Genomic DNA, 25,000 nt, shown 5'->3' on the forward strand with positions numbered 1-25,000 from the left:
GTTGTGCTTTCTTGACCATGATGTCGACATGGGTGGACCATGACAGATTCCTGGTGGTCATCACCCACAGGAACTTCACGTTCTCGAACCTCAGCATTATTGATGCAGACAAGGGTGTGCCCTCCACTCTGCTTCCTGAAGTCAGTAGCCAGCTGCTGTATTTCGTTGACATTGTTGTCTTTATACCATGCTGCTAAACACTCGATCTGTTTGCTGTATTCTGTCTTGTCATTGTTTGGAAATTGCAGGGGCACTGGCTATAATCTTTCAGTCTTCCCTAGACTTGGGAGAGGTGCCAGATGATTGGAAAATTGCAAGCATTGTGGCCTTGTTCAAGAAAGTTGTAAAGATAGGCCAAACAATTAAAGGCCAGTCAGTTTAGCTTTAGCTTTAATAGTGAGGACGTTTTTGGGGGCGATTATTCAGGATAGAATTAGTAGTTGCTTAGAAAAAACGGTGGGTTTATTAGCAAGAGTCCGCATGGATTTCTGATGGGAAAATCGTGTTTAACTAACTTGCTGGAGTTTTTTTGAGGAAGTAACAGAGGCTCGGTGAGGCTAATGCTGTTGATACGGTGTACGAAGACTCACGTGCTTGATGCAGTGCCACATAACTCGTGTGAGGAAAGTTGTAGTTCATGGAATAAAAGGATCAGTAGCAACACGGATATACAGTTGACTGAGTGATCATAAACAGTAGTTGTCAGTGGTAATTTTTTGGTATCGAAATAGGTTTGCAGTAGAGTTCCCTGGTGTTGGTCTTGAAGACCCTTGTATTTCCTGATATTAATGAACTAGATCTTGGTGTACAGGGGACAGTTTCAAAGTTGGATGATGTGAAACTTGGGAAGAATTGTAAACGGAGGAGAATGGTGTATAACTCCAAAGGAGCAGATAAATTGCTAAAGTGGGCAGATAAGTAAGTGACAGATGTGCTTCAATGCAGAGAAATGTGAGGTGATGTATTTTCACAGGAAGAACATTGAAAGGTAACATAAAATAATGGCGAAAAAGGATTTCGGGAGCACAGGCACCCCGAGTATATATGTACACAGATCATTTGAAGATGACCGGACAGGCTGAAAAAGTAGTAAATGAAGTGTACAGTGTTTTGGATTTATTAGGAGCTTAGAGTACAGAAGCAAAGAGGAGATGCTGAACTTGCCTAAGACACCTGTGAGACCTCAGCTGGAGTATTGTGCGCAGTTCTGGTTGCCACATAGTAAGTATGTTAATGCATTGGAGAAAGTGAAGAAACAATTTTACAGGAATGGTTCCAGGGATGAGTGATGTCTATGATAAAGATAGATTGAAGAATTTGGATCTGTCTTCTGGACCCTATTCAGAGAGGGTCTGAATTTCATGTGATGTGCAAGGGAAGCAAGGATGATGCGAGGTAAAAAAAAAACCTTTTACCCTCTGAGAACAGTGAAGATGTTGAATACACTGCTGGATGTTGGTGGTGACACGTTCAATTGAGGCATTTAAGAGGACTTTGGGTGATTATTTGGATTAAAAATAGTGTGCAAGGATAAGGAGAAAAAGCAGGAGATTGGCACTAGGTAATGATGCACATTTGAAGTGTGTGTGTGTGTGTGTGCGCGCGCAGTAGACTGAATGGCCTCTCTGTGTGCTATAAGGCATCTATGATTCTGTGATTCATGACTCAAATTCAAAATTAAACAAGGCATTATTGAAGTACACCCCTCATACTGTGACTTAATGGTAATGCTCAGGTGCAGAGTTAGTGGATTATTACAAGTAAATTTATGGATGAGAAACAGATTAAACTTTGGGGGAAGGGAAGGAGTGACTTTGAAACAAAAGGCAGTAAAAAGCAAATGAGATGAAGCGGGAGGAAAACCAGACTTAAAGTACTTGCTTGTTTTTAAAGATTTTTGAAGTTATATCAAATGCATCTGCATCTTTGACTGACTACTTGAATGTTTCTACAGCCGTGACTATTTGTAACTGTAGATAATGGTGAATTGTGTCTCTTCCTCCGGTGGTACTAGGTTGAATGTTTATGATGCAATGAATTATGCTGTTGCAGAGTGATTTTTACAACCTTATAATTTTGTCTAGGTAGTTTTCCATGGTGTTGTTTTTGGGCTAGTATTATTTTGTAAACTTATTTCTTCATGGAATATGGGTGTTGTTGGCTAAGACAACATTAATTTCCCAACCCTAATTGCCCTTGAAGATGGCTTGAAAAGTGTAGAATTATTTATAAAAGGGAAGTCATCATGATAGGAAAATAAAGGCTGTGTCAGGGTAATTTTTAGTAACTTCAGAGATGCTTATTAAAAAGGTGCAAAATCAAGTTCTAGAATTTTTGATAAAAGGGCAAAGAGAGAAATTCACTTATTTAGATCTGCGTGTTTGTATGGAATGTGTGTCGACAGTTCCAATCTGCACACTGCATTTTTAAATTAAAAGGAAGTATGGAGGCTTTGAGTTGTGGCACAAGGGCTCTGTTATCCAACCATGCTATGCTCTACGCAAAGTACTGCCTGACTTGAAGTTTCCAGATATGTTGAACATACTGTTGCCTTGGTGAGGGTAGTTGTTTGGACTTTGCGGTGCATGCTGAAGCTCAGGTTGCTAAAAAATAATTTAGTTTTTTTTTCAAGGGTTCTAAAAAGTTGTCCAGAATTTGAGAATAGGATTTGGAAAAGCGAATAATTAATCAATTGCATCTTTTTCATTAGACACCTGTTCCATAGCATGACAAAATTTTAAGAGTGAGACAACAAAGGAAGAAGCAGACTGTTCCCTCCAGTTGAGGAATTGAGCGAGGATGCCATTGATGCAACGTTAACTCAGAGATTTTGAATAGAAAACAGGAAAATTGTTTAATACAGTAAGCTGTGAAATTTGCTTTGGTTCGTATTTGAAGCAGAGATTATCAGCATTTAAGGTTACAGTTGAATAGGTGGATGAATGTGATTAGAAGAGTTGCACAGGTGAAAGGTTATGAGCCATGGGTCCTGATATGGGTCCTGTTTCATGTTTTAGCATGCACTTAAAAGTACTCTTCTCGCTTGTTGATTTTGATTAGAATAGTTCAGAGAACTTTAAGAAAGAAGATAAAAAATTCTGCAGAGCCTCCCAGTGACCAAAGCTTGAAACTACATATGTTCATAGTGAGAAATAACACAGTGTGGAGCTGGAGGAACACAGCGGGCCAGGCAGCATCAGAGGAGCAGGAAAGCTGACATTTCGGGTCGGGACCCTTCTTCAGAAACCTTTCTTCATAGGCACTTTTTTAAAGTGTTCTTGCATTGCAGACTGCCACATTAATGCAGAATCCTATTACAACAGGACATCCCATATATCCTAAGTGCTGATGGAATTAGCATCAGAAAGCATGGAAATGTTCATGGGTTTTATAGAAGATTTTTTTATAGGTTTATTACAAAATCCTTCAAGTATACATGAAATACATCCTAAATAAACAATGAAGTAAACAGAATGAGAAGTATGTATGCTCACTGACGGTACCATAAAAATGTTGAAATTTCTAATCAAAAACCCAGTGGTTAAATTTTATTCTTTATTTTAAGTTGCATTGTCAAGCTGTTGTATGTGGTGTACATGCACATGGATATTTTTGAACAATTTCTCAAATTAGGAGTACATTCATATATTTTATGGATATTCTATGGATTCAGTTGTGTATTCATGCATGCGTTACATTTTAAAATCTGATTTATTAACCCTGCCTGCAGGAGAAATTTACTGCACATCCAAGCTTCTTAGGTCATTGTGTTTCATATCAGTTGGAGGCTGAGGCAGCTCGCATGGCCCTCTGTTAGTTAGGCTTTTGGAGAAATTCTGCATATTGATGGCTGTTAGTTGGACCTAATTTTTACGAAATTTGAAGGGATTGTTGCACAAAAAAGCTAGCTTATTTTTAGATTTTTAAGAGTAATCTTCAGTGTATGGTTTCACTGAGAGTCCAGGTGTCACTTGATTTCATTGCTAGATGTTCTCTTCCTCTTTCATCCATGTTTGTTGCTGACATTGTATTCTACACCTTTTGAGTTAATGATGAACTGTGACACTCCACTTGTTTTGGGTGCCTCCTCCTCCAAGGAGCAGGCTCAGTGAGCATAAGGTGGGTTTTCTGAGATTGGCCAAAATCTTTGATTTCCTGAGCTGCTGGCCATAATGGCTTAATGCAGGAGAACAACCAGAATATATGACAGTATATGTTTAAGGATATATTCTGCCCATAGTCCCTCTTACAGGTATCTTTGGGACAGCTCCTGCATAGGAGTAGAAAAAATATGAGAAGGTGCAGACCATTCAGCCCTTTAAGTCTACGCTGCTATTCAACACGATCATCATTGATCATCCAGCAGATGTATCTGCTAGCTCATCATATTCTTCTGAGATGTTGCTGGGAATGGAGGGTTTGAGTTATAAGGAGAGACTGGGATCTTTCCTACTGTATCCAGGAGGTTGAAGGGTAATCTAATAGAGGTTTATAAAATCGAGGGGTATAGGTAAGGTAAATGGCAGGTGTATTTTCCCTAGGGTGGGGGATTTCATGACTGTGGAGGGGGGGCATATTTTTAAGGTGAAAGGAGAAAGATTTTAAAAGGGACATGAGGGGCAACATTTTTTACACAGCGAGTGGTTTGTGTGGACTGAACTTCCAGAGGAAGTGGTGGATGCGGGTACAGTTACAACATTTAAAAGACATTTGGACAAGTACATGAATAAGAAATGTTTGGAGGGATGTGGGCCAAGCACAGGCAGGTAGGGCTAGTTTAGTTTGGAATTATGGTCAGCATGGACTTGTTGGACTGAAAGGTCTGTTTCCGTGCTATATGACTCATTGAATATTTTCAAAAAGTTAATGTTTCGACCCCAACCTCTTTGTCTGTGGCAGTGAATTCCATATGCACACCATTGTCTTGGTGAAGAAATTCTTCTTAGCACAGTCCAAATTGGCCAGCCCTGTATCATTAAATTTTGATCCTTGGTTCTGGACTCAGGAGTCATTAGGAACACCCTTCTATCATTTATGCTATCCATTTCCAATTTGAGGTCTCTGAGATCCTCCCTCATTACTCTGTGCTACAGTGAATACAGTCCTGAGCAACTCAGTTTTTCTGTTCATATGTCAGTCTTGCCTTCCCAGCAGTAAATCTGGTAAATCTTTGTTGCACTCCCTCCATAGCCAGAGCTTCCTTCCTCAGATAAGGATATCAAACTGCATACACTATTCCAAGTGTGGTCTCACCAAGGCCCTCTACAATTGCAGCAAGATATCCCTTCCTCTGTTTTCTAATCCTCTCACAATGATGGCCAATATATCATTTGCTGCCTTCACCACCTGCTGCACCTGCATACTTGGTTTTAGCAGCTGGTGTGGCAGGGCACCCATGTCTTGTTGCATCTCCCCCTTTCCTAATCTGTCACCATTCAGCTAACAATCTGCCTTCCTGTTTTTGCCACCAAATTAAATAACTTCACATTTATCCATGTTATCCTTCATCTACCATGCATTTGCTCACTGACTCACTCTGTACAAATCTCTCAGAAGCATCTCTGCATCCTCCTCACAGCTCACCCTCTCATCCAGCTATGTCGCATCAGCAAATCTGGACATATTACATTTAATTCCCTCATTTAGATTACTAATATGTAGTGGTTAGCTGGGGTCCAAACACTAATTCTTGTGGTACCCTACTAGTCACTGCCTGCCACTTGGAAACCTGCTCAGTTGTAATCTTTGTTTCCTGACTGCCAGCCAGTTCTCAATCGGTGGACATACATTGTCCCCAATTCCATGTGCTTTAATGTCACATTCTAATCTCTTATGTGGGGCATTTTCAGAAGCCTTTGAGAGTCCAAATAAACCACATCCCCTGTCTGCCCAATAAATTCTGTCAGTTCCATACTTGAAAAATTCCAAAACATTTGATGAGGATGATTTCTCTTTAGTAAATCGATACTGACTCTGTCTGATCCTGTCACCATTTTCCAAGTGTTCCAGTATCAAACCTTTTATAACGGACTCTAGCATTTTCCCCACTAATGATGTTGGGTTAACTGTCTTTAATTCCTTTTTTTCTCTCTATCTCTTTTTGTAAATGGATGGGTTACAGTAACTACCCACGAATCCAAAGCAGCTATTCCCATAGAATCTTGAAAGATAACCACCAATGCATCCACTATTTCTCGGGCCACTTCTTTGAGTCCTCTGGAGGCAGATTATTAGGCTGTAAGGTTCAGTCGGCCTTTAACACCATTGATTTCCCCAACAACATTTCCCTACTAATACTGATTTCCTTCACTTTTGCCCTTTGACTAGACCTTGTGTATCCCAACATTTTTGGTGTTTATTTGTGGTTCTGTCTCTACAAAGAAGAGCAAAGTATGTATTTAATTGGTCTGCTATCTCTTTGTTTCCCATTATAACTTCCCTTGTTTCTGCTGGCAAGGGACTTACTTTTATCTTGATCAATCTTTTTCGCTTCACAAGTAAAGCGATTGGTTGAAAAAGTTCAGTAGTTATGTTCCCTGGAAATTTACTCTTGTACTCTATTTTCCCCTCTTCATTAGTCCTTTTGTCCTTCCGTTTCTAAATCATTTCCCAGTTCTCAGCTCTTCTGCTTCTGGCAAATTTGTATGCCCTTTCCTTGGGTCTGATACCCAAATAATTTCACTTGTTAGCTATGGTTGGGCAACTTTTCTTGTTTTATTTTTGTGCCTGGCAGGAATAAACAATTATTACAGTTCCTGCATTTGCCGCCATCATCCCTGGAAATAATGTTCCCCTATTTATCGTAGCCACCTCATGCCTCATATCATCATAGTTCACTTACTTAGATTTAGGAGCCTTGTGTCAGAATCATCTATGTCAGTCTCCATGTTAATGAAGAATTCAATCATGTTGCGGTCACTCTTCATCAAGAGACCTTGCGCAACTAGCGTGCTAATTATTATTTTCTCATGGCACACTACCCAGTCTAGGATCACTTGTTCCCTAGTTGTTTCCTCAATGTATTGATCCAGAAAACCATTCCCCACACACTCCAGGAATTCCTCCCCATGGTAATATTACTAATTTGATTTGCACAATTTTTTATACGGTTTGAAGTCACCCATATTACACCTGTACTGTTATTGCTTGTGTCTCTGATTTCCTCTTAAATGTCTTCCCCATCATTGCTGCTACAGTTTGGGGTCCATGTACAACCATCACGAAAGTTTTCCATCTCTTGGTGTTTTTAAGCCCTGCCCATACAGATTCTATTTCACCAGACTATGTTTGGTTCTTGCCCTTGAATTCTTTTGAACTTTTCTAGTTCCTATTCTGTCTTTTGTTTTAGCCTGGTTCCCCCTCTTGTACCTCGTATGTAGGGTTCCAACCCGTCGCCATTTTAGTTCAAGTTCTCCTCAACTGCATGAGCAAATGCTCCCCCAGGATATCAGTTTTGGTCCTGCTCAAGTGCAGCCTGTCCAGCTTGTACTGCTCCCATCTCTCTGGAGCTGGTCCCAATGTCACAGGAACCTGAAGCCCTCCCCTTCACACTGTCTAGCCATACATTCATCTGACATTCTGCTGTTTCTCCTTTTGAGGGTTGTGGTGAGGTGGTCACAATTTGGGTGAAGACTGAACAGACAGTGTATGGGTGACCACCAGGCAGAGTAGAGGAAGGCAGATGATGCAGGAGTGCCCTGTGCTCACCCCATTTTAACAGATATACTGGTTTGGGTACTGGTCAGGCAATGACTGTACCAGGAAGAGCAGTGAGAGCGATCTTAATGGCACTGTGGGTAGGTTTGCTCAACAAGCTGGGAGGAAGAAGAATTCAAGTGTTAAACAGGTAGGGTATTCAATTGTAATGGAACAGATAGTCAGTTCTGCAGCTGCAGAAAGAGACTCCAGGATGGTATGTGGCATCCTGGTTCTAGAGATGTCACTGGGTCCAGGGTATTCTAAAGGAGAGAACAAACAAATTGTGGTACATACTGATGCCGGTACAAAGGTCGACAAAGTGATGAGGTCCTGCAAGCAGAATTTAGGGAGGTAGGAAGTAGGCTGAAAACAGATTCCAAAAAGTATCTGGATTACTTCTAATGTCACGTGCTATTGGGTATGGAAATAGGAAGTTGGTCCAGATGATGTGTGGCTGGACAGAGGGTGCATGAGGGAGGACTTCTGATTTCTGGGACACTGGGACTGTTTTGTGAATGGTAGGATCTGTATATGGTGGATGGGTTGCATCTGAACTTTAATGGGACCAGCACCTTTGGGGAGGTTTGCTACTGTTGTTGGGGAGGGGTTAAACTAACTTGACATGGACGTTGGATCCTCAGTGAAAATTAAAAAGGGGGAGGTGCACAGCCAAAATGAAAAGAGACTGCAAGTGAGTGAGGAAGGCATGGAAATCAAAGGCCAATTAAAGGCACAAAGGATTTTGGCAAGGTTAAATGGTACTTCTTTAAATACAAGGCGTCTTACAAACAAGGCACATGAGTTGAGGTTACAAGTTAAAACATGGGGGTGTGATGTGATTGCTGTGACTGAGGCAGGGTTAACAGGGACAGTGCTGACATCTTAACATCCAAGGATATAAGGTTTTCAGGTGAGGAAGGGAAGGAGATAAACTAGAAGGGGGCGTTGCAGTATTGATCAGGGAATAAATTACAACATTAAGGAGGAATGACAAACTGCTGGAAAAGCTAAGTAGGTCTGGCGGCATGTGTGGAGAGAAATCCGTTAACGTTTTGGGTCCGGTGACCCTTCCTCAGAACTGGTAGCGAAAAAAATGTCAGGTTTTTATGCAGAAGATATAGTGGGGGGAGCAGGTAAGGAGTAAACAATAGGTGGGGATAGAGCCCAAAGGGAGAGAAACACAGTTGGACAGATAAAGGAGTGGATAACAATGGGGCTAGGAGGGTGAATAGTTATCAGTGGGGACTGTTAGTGGCTTACAATGAGTTGTGTATAATAGACTCTTTGACAAGATTTGGTGTGTGGTGGTGGGGGCTAAGATACAGGCGAGTTCAAATCCAAAAGTTATTGAACGTGATACTGAATCCAGAAGGCTGCAGGGTCCCTAAGTGGAAAATGAGGCGTAATGCTTCCAGCTTATACTGCATTTTGCTGGAACACTGCAATAAGCCTGAGACAGAGATGTTGGCCAGGGAACAGGGTGGTGTGTTGAAGTGGCAGGCAACTGGAAGCTTGAGATCATTTTTGCAGCAGAGCATAGGTGTCCTGCGAAGCAGTCGCCCAGTGGTTTTGGGTAGCGATGGTTTAGGCCTTTGTTCCAGGAAGAAACGGAGACCCCTGATAGCATCCTGGTTGGGATACGGACATGTAGAGGGATTGCACTTCCATGGTGAAGAGGCAGCAGCTGGAGTCTGAAAACTGAACATTCCGAAACTGGCGTAAAGCATCAGAGGAATCGCGGATGTAAATAAACAGGGACTGGACCATGGGAGAAAAGACTGAGTTGAGGTAGGAAGAGGTGAGTTCTGTGGGGCAGGAGCAGGCAGAAACAACGGGTCTGGCCCAGGCAGTCCTGTTTGTGGATTTTCGGAAGGAGATAGAAGCGAGCTGTGAGGATTGGAATACTATCGGCTTGAAGGCAGTAGCGGGGAGATCACCAGATGAAATGAGGACCTAAGCGTCCCCACCCACCATCCTCCTCTGCCTGGCCGAACTCATCCTCACCCTCAACAGCTTCTCTTTTAACTCCTGTCATTTTCTTCAGGTCAGTGGGGTGGCCATGAGTACCCACGTGGGCCCTAGCTATGCTTGTCTCTGTGGGTAAGTAAAACGTTCCTTGTTACTGTCTTATTCCGGACCCCACCCACAACTCTTTCTACGATTATATTGATGATCTCATCAGTCCTACTACCATCTCTAATCCAGAATTGAAAAGATTTATCGTTTTTTTTGCTTCCAATTTCTACCCTGCCCTCACTTTTACCTGGTCCATCAGTGACTTCTCCCTTCCCTTCCTCAACATCTCCTTTTCCATTTCTGGGGATAGACTGGCCACTTATATCCACTACAAACCCCTGACTCCCACAGTTACCTGGACTATACATTCTCGCAACCTGCTTTCTATAAAGACTCTATTCCATTCTCCCACTTCCTCCATCTCTGTTGCATATGTTCCGATGATGCTAATTTTGACATGGGAGCCTCCGAAATGTCCATTTTCTTCCTCAACCAAGGATTCGCCAACACTGTTATTGATAGGGTCCTCAACTGGGTCCGACCCATCTCCACACTTCTGCCCTCACCCCTTCTCTTCCCTCCTGCAACAGCGATAAGGGTTCCCTGGTCCTTACCTATCATCCCACCAGACACATATTCCCCTTCCCTCCTTTGTCCGCCTTCTGCAGGAACCATTCCTATCGGACACCCTGGTTCACTCTTCCTTCATTCCCAACACTCCTCCATGGCACCTTTCCCTGCAGTTGCTGAAGATGTAACACCTGCCCATTTACCTCCTCCTGCCTCAGTATCCCAGGGCCAAAACATACCTTCCACATGAAGCAGGGCTTTACCTGCACTTCATGCAACCTAGTCTACTGCATTTGTTGCTCATAATATGGTCTCTCTACATTGGGGAAACAAAGTGTAGACTGGGTGACTGCCTCACAGAACACTGATGTTCTGCTCGCAAAAAAGACTGTGAGCTTCCAGTTGTCTGCCACTTCAACACACCACCCTGCTCACAGGCCAACATCTCTGCCTCAGGCTTGCTGCAGTGCTCCAGTGAATGTCAACGTAAACTGGAAGAACAACACCTCATTTTCTGCTTGGCATCCTGCATCCTTCTGGACTCTATCGAGTTCAATAACTTTAGGTCTAGAACACTCCTATGTTCTAGCCCCGACCCCACACACCAGGCCTCGTAATCATAATAGTATGCTATTACGCACAACCCATTGTGAGCCACTAATGGTCTCCATTAATAGCTATTCGCCGTCTTAGCCAGATCATTATCAATTCCTTTGTCTGTCCAACTGCTCTTCTTTCTCTTTTGGGCTTTATCCCTACCTATCGTTTACTGCATACCCCCTCTCTCGCCCTATCTTCTGCATAAAAACCTACATTTTCTTTAACTACCATCAGTTCTGAGGAAGGGTCACCAGACCTGAAGTGTTAACTGTGATTTCTGAACACAGATGCAGCCAAACCTGCTGAGCCTTTCCAGTAATTTCTGTTTTTGTTTTTAATTTTAAGTAACGAAGTCACGCTGGTAGATGGAGAATCATTGGAGACCGTTGTGCAGACAGTGATTGTAACTTTGTTAGATTCAGGATTGTTATTAAAAAAGACACAGACCTGAAATCAAAGTTCTATACAGGGGGAAGGCTGATTTTATTAAGATCAGAGATGATTTGGCCAGAGTGGACTAGGAGCACATTCTTTTCGGTAAATCTGTGTCAGAGCTGTGAGACGTATTCAAGAGGGACATACAGAGAGTACTGAGCCAACATGTCCAATAAAGCCAAAAGGTGGGACCCACAAATTTAGTGAACCCTCCATGCCCTATATACAGGATCAGATAATGACAAAAAGAGAGGCCTGTGGCGTATTTCAAGGGCTCAAAATAGCAAAAGCTGTGGAGGAGGGGAAATGCACAAGGGGGATTTTAAAAATTATCAAATTAGGAAAACAAAAAGAGGGCATTAAGGATGATGGTGAAATGAATTAAAATCCAAATTTATTCTACAAGTGCATTAATGATAAATGAATAACTAGGGAAAGATTAGTGTTATGGATGAGACCAGCCCCCCTCAAAATATAATAAGAAGATAGCTTCGACCCCAACTTTTTCTTATTTTTAAAAGCAAGTGTAAAGCATTGTGTTCCGGATGCAATTTGATCACATTACCAAGCTTGAAGCTAAACACACTTTATTCTTACACTGTAGTTGAAATATGAGCAAAAGAAAGAAGAGTTGGACTGACAGCTCTATTGGAAAACTTAACATAATAATAGATTATTTAACAACTAAATATTGTAACAACCCATCAACAAACCCTTGGCAAAGGCAAATTCACCAAAATAGATTGTTTCACATGCAGTTTTCTAGTCCAGGCAGAAAGAACATCAATAGAAAGCTGTCTGTGTGTGTGTGTCTGTGTATGTGAGAGAGAGAGAGCGCACATTTAACCATTTGCTGTAGCAGGGTGAGATGTGTACCAGCTTCCAAACTCCAACAGCTACTGATAATTGAACTGAAATCCTGGTTCTGTGGGAGCTTAACCCCACTCCTTCATGTTGCTTCTATTGTTTCAACGTTTCTTTTGGCAAAAAGACCCCAAGACCTCCCAAGCTGTTTACTGGCTTGGAACAAATTGCTATGCACCTTTGTCTCAACCTCTATTCATTTGAAAAAATCAAGATAAAATACACCTCTTAAAGCCATTGTATTGACGCAGTAGGGTTCATTTAAGGACTACATTGGTAATTTGTGCATGGTGGAGAGGACAAAGATAAGGGTTCTAAATGAATAGTTTTGTCAGTGTTCACTTGTGAGAGGGATGATGTGGGTATCGGAATTGGGGAGAAGCATTGTGATTAATTTAAATTGGCAAAGACAGAGAGGAGGGTCCGAGTGGTCTGGCAGGCTTAAAAAGTATATAAATCTCCAGGGCTGGATGAAGTGTATCCCAGTCTGTTAAGTGAGACAAGGGAAGAAATAGCAGAGGTGCTAGCAATAATTTTAAATTCCTGTCTAGTCACAGGAGAGGTACGAGAAGGCAGCCAGTGTGGTACCGTTATTCAAGAAGAGAGGAAGGGATAAACCAGGAAACGAAGACCAGTCAGTGGTGGGGGTTCTATTTAAGCAATTCTGAGGGACAGAATTAATCCACGTTTGAAAAGGCAGGGATTAATCAAAAATAGTCAGCATGGTTTTGTTAAGGTAAAGTCGTGTCATACCAATTTATAGAGTCAGAGTTCTACATAATAGAAACAGACTGTTCGGTCCATCTCACCCATGTTGACAGATTTCCTAAACTGATCCAGTGCCATCTGCCAGCATTTGGCCCATATCCCTCTAAACCCTTCCTATTTATGTACCCAACCAGAAGCCTTTTAAATGTCCCCGCTTCCTCTGGCAGCTTGTTCCATTCATGCGCCACCTTCTATGTGGAAAAAATTGCTCCTTAGGTCCCTTTTTAAATCTTACCCCTGTCACCTTAAACCTATGCCTTCTAGGTTTGGATTCTTCTAACCTGGGAAAAAGACCTTAGCTATTCACCCTGTCGATGCCCCTCATCATTTTGTAAACCCCTATAAGCTCTGATGCTCCAGCGAAAATAGCCCCAGCCTATTCAGCCTCTGTATAGCTCAAACTCTCCATCCTGGCAACATCCTTGTAAATCTTTTCTGAACTCTTTGAAATTTAACACCATCTTTCCTATAGCAGAGAGACCAGTATTCCAAAAGTGGCCTCACCAATGTCCTGTACGGCCCCAACGTGACATCCCAACACTCCTCGGGACCCTACCATTAAGTGTATAAGTCCTACCATGATTAGCCTTTTTAAAATGCAACACCTCACATTTATCTAAATTAAACTCCATCTGCCACTCCTCAGCCTGTTGGCCCATCTGATCAAGGCCATGTTGTACTCTGAGATAACCTTCTTCACTGTCTCTTGCACAACCAATTTTGGTGACATCTGCAAACTTACTAACCATTGCACCCATGTTCACATCCAAATCATTTGTATAAATGCCAAAAAGCAGCAGTTCCATCAAAGATCCCTGTGGCACACTGCTGGTCATAGGCTTCCAGTCTAAAAAGCAACCTTCCACCATCATCCTGTTTCGCCTACCTTCAAGCCAGTTTGGTATCCAACTGGCTAGTTCCCCCTGCATTCCATGTGATCTAACCTTGCTAACCAGTCTACCATGCAGAACCTTGTTGAATACCTTGCTAAATGCCTACCTTCTTTCTGCAAAAATAACTCTGGGCTTCCAGTTGCCTACTACTTCAACACATCACCATGTTCCCTGGCCAACATCTAAGCTGCAGTGCTCTCCCGAAGCTTCCCTCATGTCCTTCCCCACCCCCCACACACCAGGCCTTGTCATCACACGATATGCTACCACACACAATCCATTAGTTCCCATTAGTTGCTATTCATTCCCACAGACTGACCTTTACCCACTCCTTTGTCTGTCCAACTGTTTTTCTCTCTCTTTTAGCTCTATCTCTACCTATCATTTACTTAGCCCCAACACTCCCATCGCACCCCCAACTTTTGCATAAGTACCAGCCTTGTCCTAGCTACCATCAGTTCTGAAGGAGAGTCACTTTACCCAAAACATTCACTGTGATTTCTCTTGACAGATGCTGCCAGACCTCCTGAGTGTTTATAGCAATTTTTTGTTTTTGCCTGATTTCCAACATTCACAGTTCTTATTGGTGTTTTTGTCCTGATCTTTATAATCTGCCTTGATAGCCCATAAACTTTTGTAGAATAGAGCCAAGGGTAAGAAAATAAGTTGTCGGGTTCCAGGTTTACATGAAAACACCAAAAGTAATTTTTCATTTCCAAGGTACATAATCATTATATATAGAACTTTGTACTCTTAATATTCAGGGTTAACATGAATTAAGTATGAATCAACAATAAAATATGGTCAACTGTCCCACGGACTGCATTTGATCTGGTGGACACAAACAAGACCAGTACCATAGATTTCACAGCAACCCACCCAGATATCTGGATCACCAAATATCATTAAAACACACTTCCTTACAAGGGATTCCAATTTTTCACTTTGAGAGCTCTAGCCTTAGAACACCTTGAAAGCTTGTCTGAGTTGGATTGTGTCAACAATTGCTCATACATTGCTGGTTGAATCTTTTCTCAAGAGTATGTTCCCTAGGGCTCCTGATAATGATCCTCAGCATCTAAATACTGGCAGAATTCCAGCTTTTATCATATAGCTATATGCCAGATTACTTTACCAAATTGCCACAGAGTTTTTCTAATCTCCAATCATTCTCTGCTGCATCAAACAAATATGCTTGTGGGCTTCCTTCACTCCACTCAGCTGCACTGAATTATCAGTAGCTATCGGCTTTTTAGCTCTAAACATTCTTCATGGCATGGAATCACAGTCCCTTGGACTTGTCCTGAGCGTGAGTGCCTGGAGTCACCTAATAGCTGGAGCCAGATCTTCTACACTTTTTATTCAAGCACCTAACTGTAACAAATATCTTAAAGCAAACAGCCAGATGAATTGATGCCAGGGAACCTTCTTCAGCCCCAACCATTTCCATGATGACAGCCTTGTGCCGTAATTCCAGTGAAACCTGTTTCTGTAGCAGTTTCACAACAACCTAAACGTAAAAACGGTTCTATTATGTTAGCTGTTGTTATAAGTATGCAAGTGATTTTTATATTTATTTGGTGATCTGGGCATTGCTGACCATCTCCAATTCCTTTTTGAGACAGGGATGGTTAACCACCACTGTGAACTGCAATAATCCTTGTGTGTGTAGAAACATAGAAAATGGGAGCAGAAATAGGCCACCCCCATGTGCCTGTTTTGCTGTCATTCGGTATGATGGCTGATTATCCAACTTGGTACCCCATTCTCACTTTCTCCCCATACCCTTTGATACTTCTGGCTCTAATTCCTTCTTAATAAATTTGGTGTTTTGGCCTCAACCACTTTCTGCAACAGAAAATTCCACAGGCTCACCATTCTCTGGGTGAAGAAAGTTCTCATCTCAGTCCTAGATGGCCTTGTCTCATATCCCTAAACTTTGACTCCTGGTTCTGGACTTAGCGGACATCAGGAATATCCTTCCTGTGTTTATTCTGTCTAGCCCTGACATCATTTTATAGATTTCTGTGAGATCCCCCTTCATTCGTTGAAATTCCATTGAATACTGTCCTAACTGATGGAGTTTCTCTTCATACGTTAGTCTTGCCAAACCATGATTCAATCTGGTAAACCGTTGTTGCCCCACTGCACCCCCCCCCAGCCAAAATATCATTCCTTTGATGAGGGAGACCAAAGCTTAAATCCTCTTGCTGTGAAGATCACCAGTTTGCAAGTGCCCCGCACGCTTGCTCTCATACTTTCATTTCCTCTCTCGATCAATCTTTTTGTCCTATTTTGCTAAAATCTAAACTGCTCCCAAACCTCATTTCTGACGCTGTTGTTTTGGCCAATTTGTATGATGTTTCATTGGACCAAATGTTACCCCAAATTTCCCTTATTAGTTTTGGTTGGGCCATCTTGTTTTGTGCCTGGCAGATATGAACAATTGTTGCAGTTCATCTTTAAATGTTTGCCACTGTTCCCCAATTTCTTGTAGCCAGTTCGCATGTCACACTATCTTAGATTCCTTTATTCAGTTTAAGGACTCTAATCTCAGAATCAACTACCTCACTCTGCATGTTAATTAAGAATTTGACCATATTATGCTCGCTCTTCTTCAAGCGGCCTTAGACGGCTAGAGTGCGAATGATTCCTTTCCCAGTAAACAGCCCAGAATGGCCTTCCTCAATGAAATGATTCAGAAAACCATCCCATACATACTCCAGGTATTCCTGCCCTATTGTTATTAATTGTTACTAATTTGATATGCCCAACCTTTATGCAGATTAAAGTTGCCCATAATTGCTGTACCATTCTTGGTTGAGTCTCTAATTTCCTCTTGATGCTTTCACCAACATTATCCTGATGGTTTGTGGGTCTTTACACAATCCTGACTATTGTTTTCTGCCTCTTGAGGTTTTTAAACTCTACTCTGTAGATTTCACTTTACTGGACCTAATATCCTTCCTAATTTCCTCCTTAACCAGAAATACTCCCCCTACTTCCTTTTTCCTTTTGTCAGTCCTTCCTAAGAATTGAGTACTTTTAGATATTCAGTTCTCGTCCTTAGTCACTCCGAAGGCACGTGTCTGTAATTTCAACTACATCATACCCACTTATATTTATTTGCATTACTGATTCATCCACTTTAAAGCAATCATTCCATGCATTAAGACAGAAGGGCTAAAGGCTTGTCTTTTGAATATTCTTAATTCCATTTGCATTATTCAGCCTGTGGCCTTGTTTGATTCATGCTCTTGAATTTTCTGTACAGCACTTTGCTCGTTTCCTATGTTGTCTTTTTGCCATTGTACCCTTCTTTTGCCTCCCTGTATAGGTTTCCTTCCCTTTGCCATTTTTGTTTAACACTCCCTCTCATCAACCACCCCCACCCATCCCCCAACTGCATGAACAAATGGTCTCTGTAGGATATGAGTTCTGATCCTGCTCATGTGCAGCCTGTACAGCTTGTATTGGTCCCCATATCCCAGGAATCTGAAACCCTCCCCTCATGCCATTTCTGCAGCCACGTGTTCATCTGACATATCCTGTTATTTCTACTCTCATTAGCATGTGGCACTGGAAGCAATCCTGAGATAACTACATTTTGATGTCCTAGTTTTTAACTTGCCTCGTTAGTCCCCAGATTCTGCTTTGAGGACCTTTTTTTTTAACCTGTTTTATTGGTACTGATGTGTATCATGAACCTCTGGCTGTAAACCTTCCCACTCTAGAATGTACTATAGCCCTAGCTCCATGACATCCTTGACTCTTGCACCCAGGAGGCAAAGTACCATCCTTGAGTCTCGCTTGTGGCCACTGAAACATGTGTTTCCGTTATGATTGCATTCCCTGTTGCTGTAGCCTTCCCACACCTTGTCCTTTTGTGCTCTTTTTCCCTCGTTTTAATGCTCCTATAAAACACTTCGGGGGTTTTCACGCAATTACTCGGGAATAATTTACTAATCACGGAATCTCATTTTTGTTTCTGTATTTTCCTATGCTCTGTTGAGTACCACTTTAAATGTTTCCAGTTAGTGTTTTACATAATTATTTGCCAATATTGCTCACTTTACTTTCCCAACTTTTTCATGGCCTATGTGAATTGGCTTTTCTTTGATTTATTGGCATCCTAAAGTGCATTCTTGATGATCACAATTTTTTGATGTTCAGCTGATTTTACTACTTTTACCTCTCTGATTCATTTCCATTACCAGATCCATTTCCCTTGCTGGGCTTCACATGTGTTAGAAAGGATCCCTCTAAACATTGGAGGAACTCTATTGCCTGATCTTATTTACCTGGCTCCACTGTTCAATTAATATTAGATAGGCCTTTCTTTGTGATGAAAGAATTACTCCGTCATCCTAACAAAGCTCAGTGAACAGGAACCACAGACTGTCCATAGTTACTATTCTGCCCTTTTAAGCCCATCGTCAGCAGTACCTCCGCAGAGATGTTGCTTGATGTTTCCTGATACAGAAACCCAGTGTCAAGATGGGGAGCTCCGGGAAACAATTTAAGGGCAAAGTATTCCAGAACTGGTAACATCACCAGCACATGAGGGAAAGAAAGCAGGTTTATAGACAAACGGAAGGCTGAGGTCCCACAAAAACCCCATCATCTAAACAACAGATGGTGGGCAAAAAGTGAACAGATAATAAAGCAACTTGCCAACGTCCATGGCATGAGTGGATTCTTCAGTGCAGTTGAGGACTTACCAATTGAGATCTAAGAATGGAATGGTGCTCATCAATGACAGAGAGTCGATAAGCACTTGTTCAAAAGAGTATGTTGAGATTCTCTCAACCAAGGCTCAATCTTCAATATGAGTCCCCTTGACCACAAACCAAAGCACTCCCACTGGAGCCATCGCAGCAAAATCCCAGCCCGACATAAAGTTGAAAAGGCCATATGACAGCTGAGAACCAACAAAGTGACTGATACAGATGGAATCCTTTCTGAAATACTAAGACATGGTGGAAAAGCGGTCTTGGCTTATCTAACTTAGTTAGGGGAAGGAGAACATACCTGGATTGTGGTAGAGACTGATGGATATCCATGCTGTATGCCACAGGACAGGCCAATACAAAAAAAAATCACCTTTTAATGACTGAAGAGCTACTACTGGAATCTCAATGTGGACTCCATTCATCAAGAGCCCCAGTGGACACTGTCTTCACAGCATGACAAATTAAAGTTCAGAGTCTAGCTGCAACCTCTCTGTGTCCGTTTTGGACCTCAAAGGCCTATGATTGTCGTCAATTTGGTGGGATTATTGAGTGTCCTACTCACATTTGGTTGCCCTCAGACATTCATCGCTTTCCTGCGCCTGCTGCACAACAGCACATAGGCTGTGATCCTCACCAGTGGATCCTTTAGAGACCCAATATGTGTGCAAAATGGAGTCCAGTAAAGCTGTGTCATTTGCAACAGGGTTCTTCTCCATCTTCTTTGTCGCAACGTTCCCCTGTGAAAATGCTTACGTGTGCAAATGCTCAGAGGCTGTTTTCCAAATTATTGCCAATACATTCACAGAGGCTGTGAATGAATGGGACTTAGGCGATCATTGTCTTCGAGATGTTTAACTTACCATCCTGCTTCAATTGCACAACACTGACCCCTCTTACCCCAAAAATCAAGATTCATGGAGAGCGATTGGACATGGTGAATTAAAGAGCTACTTCTCAACTTCATTAACTGCGCGCCCCTCCCCCCATCATCATTTCTAAATATATTCTACCCAACGATATCTAATTTCAAGGCCTGATTTTTTTTTTTCTGTTGCTGCTATGTGCTGGATTTTTATGGTTTTTAAAAAAAACTCACAACATCAGGTTATAGTCCAATGGGTTTATTTGAAAAATGCAAGCTTCCTGAGCTCAGCTCCTTTCTCAGATGTAGTGTGAGAGAGGGTACAAAACACAATTCATAAACAGAAAGGTAACAACTGGCAGCCTCTTGTTGAATCTTCAATCGGTTAGGAAGGAAACTACTGATTGAAATGCAAAATCCAGATTCCTCTCACGTCATTGTTCCGAGATAATTAAAGGTTTTATCAATGTATACAAGAGGTGACATCTCCGGTCAGACAATGCATTTTAGGTGTGAGGTCTTGCTTAGAATCTGTCTATGTTTTAAAATGGAGTCAGGTTTTTTTGAGCAAATCAGAATGTATCTGCAACTACACAAACATCTTGAATGAAATAATTCATGTGTGTCTGTGTATGTGTGTATATATGAGAGAGAGAGTGTGTGTGTGGGAGTGTGTAGTGCGGTGGGGGTCACCTGTAGTGTGACATGAACCCAAGATCACGATTGAGGCCATCTTCATGGGTATGGAACTTGGCTATCAGCTGCGGCTCAGTGATTTTGTATTGTTGTATATCTTGAAGTCCATCTTGGAGGATGCTTACCCAAAGATCGGAGGCTGAATTTCCTTGTGGGGAACATAAAAAACTGGCTGTAAAAGTTTCTATACAGATATGTGAGAGGAGTAAAATTTGTGAAGACCTTGCAGTCAGAAACAGGGGACCTGCTAATGAAGAAGAAACAGCTGACCAACTAAATGTATATTTTGGTCTATGTTCACAAAGGAGCACACAAATAATGTATCAAAATGATGATGTATCAAAATGATGGGGAACATAGGGCTTCGAGAGAGGGAGGTAGTAAGGAAAATATTAGTATGGAAACTGTGTTGGAGAAATAGGGATTGAAGGCCAATAAAATCCTAGACCCTGATCATGTACATCCCAGAGGATTTAAGAAAGTAGCCCTAGAAATAGTGGATGCATCGGTGATCATCTTGCAAGATTCTGTAGACTCCAGATCATTAGGTATCCTCCAAGCTGTAGATAAAGGGATTAAATTATTTAAAAAGAGAGGCAGAGACAAAACGGGGAATTAAAGAGCACTCGGCCCGACGTTAGCTGTAACAAAAATGCTCGAGTCCATTCTAAAAGAATTAATTGTTGAGCATTTGGAAGACAGTGACATGACCAGATAGAATCAGCATGGATTTATGAAAGGGAAATTATGCTTGATAAATCTACTGGAATTCTTCGAGGATGTAAGTCATAGAATTGATGAGGGGATGTGATTTTCTTGGACTTCTAGAAGGCTTTTGACAAAGTCCCACTTAAGACATTCGTGTGTAAAATTGAAGTGCATGGGATTGAGGGTGGTGTATTGAAATAGGTAGAAAATTGATTAGCAGATAGGAAACAGTGTAGGTATAAATGGTAAGACACCAAGAACTGCAGATGCTGGAGTCCGAGTCAACGCAGTGTGGAGCTGGAGGAACACAGCGGATCAGGTAGCATCAGAGGAGTAGGAAAGTTGATGTTTAGGGTCAGGACCCTTCTTCAGAACTACTTCAGAATAAACGGGTAATTTTCTGAATGGCAGACAGTGATCAGTGAGGTACCACAGGGGATCAGTGCTAGGACCCTGGCTATTCACAATATATATTAAAGATTTTGATGACGGAACTAAACATGTTATGTCCAGATTTGCAAATGACACAAAGATGTGTGGGAGGGTAAGGTATGAGGAGGATGTAGAGATGCTTCAATGTGACTTGGACAAGTTGAGTGTGTGGAAAAAGGCATGGCAGATGCAGTGTAATGTAAGTAAATAAGAGGTTATCCATTTTGGTAGCAAAACAGGAAAACGGATTATTATCTGGCAATAAATTGAGTGAAGGAATGCGCATTGAGACCTGGCTGTCTTTGTACGTCAGTCACTGAAGGTAAGCATGTAGGTGCATCATCTGGTCAAGAAGGCAAATATATGTTGGTCTTTGTAGTGAGAGAGTTTGAATACAGGAGCAGGGATGTCTTGGTACAATTATACAGGGCCTTGGCAAGACTACACCTGGATTATTATGTGCAGTTGAGGTCTCGTTATCTGAGGAAAGATGTTCTTGCTACAGACGGAGTGCAGCAAAAGTTTACCAGACTTGTGGGGAGAGGTTGAATCAGTTAGGATGATATTTACTGGAGTTTAGAAGAATGGGGCAGGGTGGGGGGATCTCATACGAACCTATATAATTCTAACAGGACGATACCAGTTAGACGCAGGAACTAAGTTCCCAATGACAGAGGGAGTCCAGAACCAGGGGTCACAATTTAAGAATATTTCGTAACCCATTTAGGACTGAGATGAGGAGAAATTTCTTTATGAAGAGAGTAGTGAGCTTTTGGAATTTGCTACCACAAAAAGCGGTTGAAGCCAAAATATTACGCTTTCGAAGAGTGGGATGTCATTCTAAGGGTCAAAGCGTAGGCAGAATTAGCAGGAACAGGTTACTGAGCTGAATGATCAATAATGATCGTAATGAATGGCAGAGCTGGCTTGAAAGGCCTACCCCTACTATTTTGTTCTGTTTCTCTTTTTTCAGTTACATGTTAAAATGAAAACCGCAATGGAGATAATTCTGCGATATGCAAAAAATTGCTGCATTATGTTGTATAGCTAATTTTTTGAATATGATTGATCTGTACTCTAACCCCAATGGTGTAATATTCTTGCAATAGTTAACAATACATACTAATAAATCAACTTATTGTTTTTATAGGGAAGTAGAGACAACATGAGCATTGTATTGGTCTGTTTCCCTAATGCTCCCAAGGTTTCAGAAGAGGCAGTGAGGAAAGATGCTGAACTGGATAAGTATCTGGAGTCACGTGTTGAAGGTAGGACTGTTTGGTTCTCCTTGTGAAATGCAGTGATTTTGTTATTTTTTTAAGACAGAATTGGTCATTTAATCTCTATTTTTAATTTCTATAGTCACTCCCAGAGAAAGAAATAAATTATAGTACTTTGGTTTTCCAAAATGTTGAATATCTTCATAGTTGGATAAAGAAGTCATGTTCTTGCTGTCTCCTCTGTTATGACAGAATATGTATTTAAAAAAAGTAATCCCAGAAAATGTTCTTTAATGAAAGCTTTTGAAATAACTGGGGAATATGTTCGTGGTTAGTTTATTTTCTCTTTTTGCTGTCAGAACCTGAATGCTGGTTCCATTTTGTTTTCAAGTTTCAAGAATAACCATTCCTTCGCTATGTCATTTTTCATTTATTTTATCCTTGGACCACTTAATTATATTCTGTGTTCCCAGATTTGCCATCAACTCTTGTAAGCACATTACCTTTGTTTAAAACATTACAAGACACTTGTAAGGCATGTGGCAGGTCCCGCATCTTCTGATGTCCAGATCATTACGTAGTGTTTCTGGAAAACTTGTCGCAAATTTAAACAGATAAATGTTGGGTTGATTTAAGTTTTATTGTCATGTGTACTCAAGTACAGGGTACAGAGTGCAGTGAAAAGTGTACAATATTGCAGTTCCCAGCGCCATCTTAGGTACAAAATCCTTGGTACAAAAATAGAAAAACAAACAAATAAGTCTACCAAGTAGCACTGTCAACAAGTCCAGTGCTACCTAAAACTGATTTCTTGCAGGACCTGCATGATAATATAAAAAATAGAAGCAGGAGTTGGCTGCTTGGCACCTTGTGCCTGCTCCTACATTTAATAAGATTATGCTTCATCTCAACCTCAGCTGCACATTCTCACCCAATGCTCATGTTCCTTAATTCCCCTAGAGTCCAAAAGTCTATCAATCTCAGTCTCAGATATATTTAACAAGCTGAAAATTCCAAGGATTCATGACCATCTGAATAAAAACGATTCTCGCTCCTTGGTCAGTTCAAAATGCCTGTCAGTTGATACCTCAACAGCTGGTCAGTTTGGCTTCTCAACATTGAGATTTTAAAACAATAATTTTGCTTCTGTCCAGTCACCATTTATCTTTTAAGAAATCAATCCTCTGTGGAAACTAGTACACTTAGACAAGAATGTCATTTTTGATTTTGCCTGTCATACTAAAATGAAGAAATAAAGACTGAGCAACCATGCTTCTTCAAAGGACCAGGATGTGCCTATCGCCATCGAGTGCCTGCTCAGTTCTCAGTTTGAAATGTCAGCCCTGAGTCAAAATTATTATTTCCCCTGTCCAAAAGCTCTTTTTGCGAGCTATTTTTCTTTCAAGGGCTACTCTTTTGGTTTTCAGGGGCTCCTTGAAAGTGAAGCAGATTTCAAGATTTAAATTAGAAACCAAACAATTCTTGAAGCAGGAATTTTCAAACTTGCTGTACACCTCCTTTGAAAAATGTTAAAGAAATGAAAGACTCAGTGCTGGAGTTCTGTAGCAGGCTTGAGACAGGCAGGCATTGGAACACTGATGTGTTGAAGTGGGAGGCAGCTGGAAGCTTGGGATCATTTTTCACTGACAGAACATAAGTGTCTGCAAAGCAGACGCCCAGCCTGTGTTTCATCTCCCCAGTGTAGAGGAGACCATGTTGAGTCGTGCATACAGTGGGTCGGATTGAATGTAATGTTTCACCTGGTCTCAGGACTGCAGCGAAGCTCAACACAGGCTGGAGGAACAGCTTTCACTTTCTCATAGAATCCCTACAGTATGGAAACAGGCCATTCGGCCCAACAAGTCCATACAGCCCCTCCGAGCAGCACCCCACCCAGACCCATTCTCCTACCCCTGTATTTTCCATGTCTAACCCACTTAACCTAAACATCCCTGGGCACTATGGGCAATTTAGCCTAGCCAGTCCACCTAGCCTGCACATCTTTGGACTGTGGGAGGAAACCAGAGCACCCGGAGGAAACCCACGCAGTCACGAGGAGAATGTGCAGACTCCACACAGACAGTCGCCTGAGTCTGGAACTGAACCCGGGTCCCTGGCATTGTGAAGCAGCAGTGCTAACCACTGAGCCACTGTGTTGCCCTCTTTCACTTGAACATCCTGCAGCCTTTAGGACTTGACATTGAGGTTAACAATTTCAGTGTATGAACACCACCTTCCATGTCAATTACCGACCCCCACAACCCCAGATCCTGACTTGAAATGGGTTACTTTCAGCACAGTTATCACCAATCTAGCGTCTCTTCCCTGGCTTACCACCACAATCCTTTTGCTTACTCTCTCTTGCTCTCTCCCCTTCTCTTGTTTTCTTACTGCCTCTTTCTAGCTGCTCAGTGGAGTCAACATTAAGTCTGTTTTCCCTTCACAGATGCTGCCATATATCCTGACTTTCTTCAGCACTTTACTTTGCCTACTAACAACCAAAAC

General features: G+C 41.7%; 1 protein-coding gene across 1 annotated transcript in view; it reads right to left on the bottom strand.

Moving 5' to 3' along the window:
- ppm1ba (protein phosphatase, Mg2+/Mn2+ dependent, 1Ba) overlaps positions 1–25,000 on the bottom strand; it is a 148,986-nt gene that overhangs the window by 40,494 nt on the left and 83,492 nt on the right. Inside the window, exons 5-6 of the mRNA XM_048600858.1 lie at positions 23,427–23,441; positions 1,759–1,789 (exon numbers count right to left, since the gene is read on the bottom strand). Of these exons, the coding sequence (XP_048456815.1) occupies positions 1,759–1,789; positions 23,427–23,441 (46 nt within the window). The remainder of the gene's footprint in view (positions 1–1,758; positions 1,790–23,426; positions 23,442–25,000) is intronic.

Source organism: Rhincodon typus, chromosome 9, assembly GCF_021869965.1.
Source record: "Rhincodon typus isolate 14 chromosome 9, sRhiTyp1.1, whole genome shotgun sequence".
Taxonomy (NCBI): Eukaryota; Metazoa; Chordata; class Chondrichthyes; order Orectolobiformes; family Rhincodontidae; genus Rhincodon; species Rhincodon typus.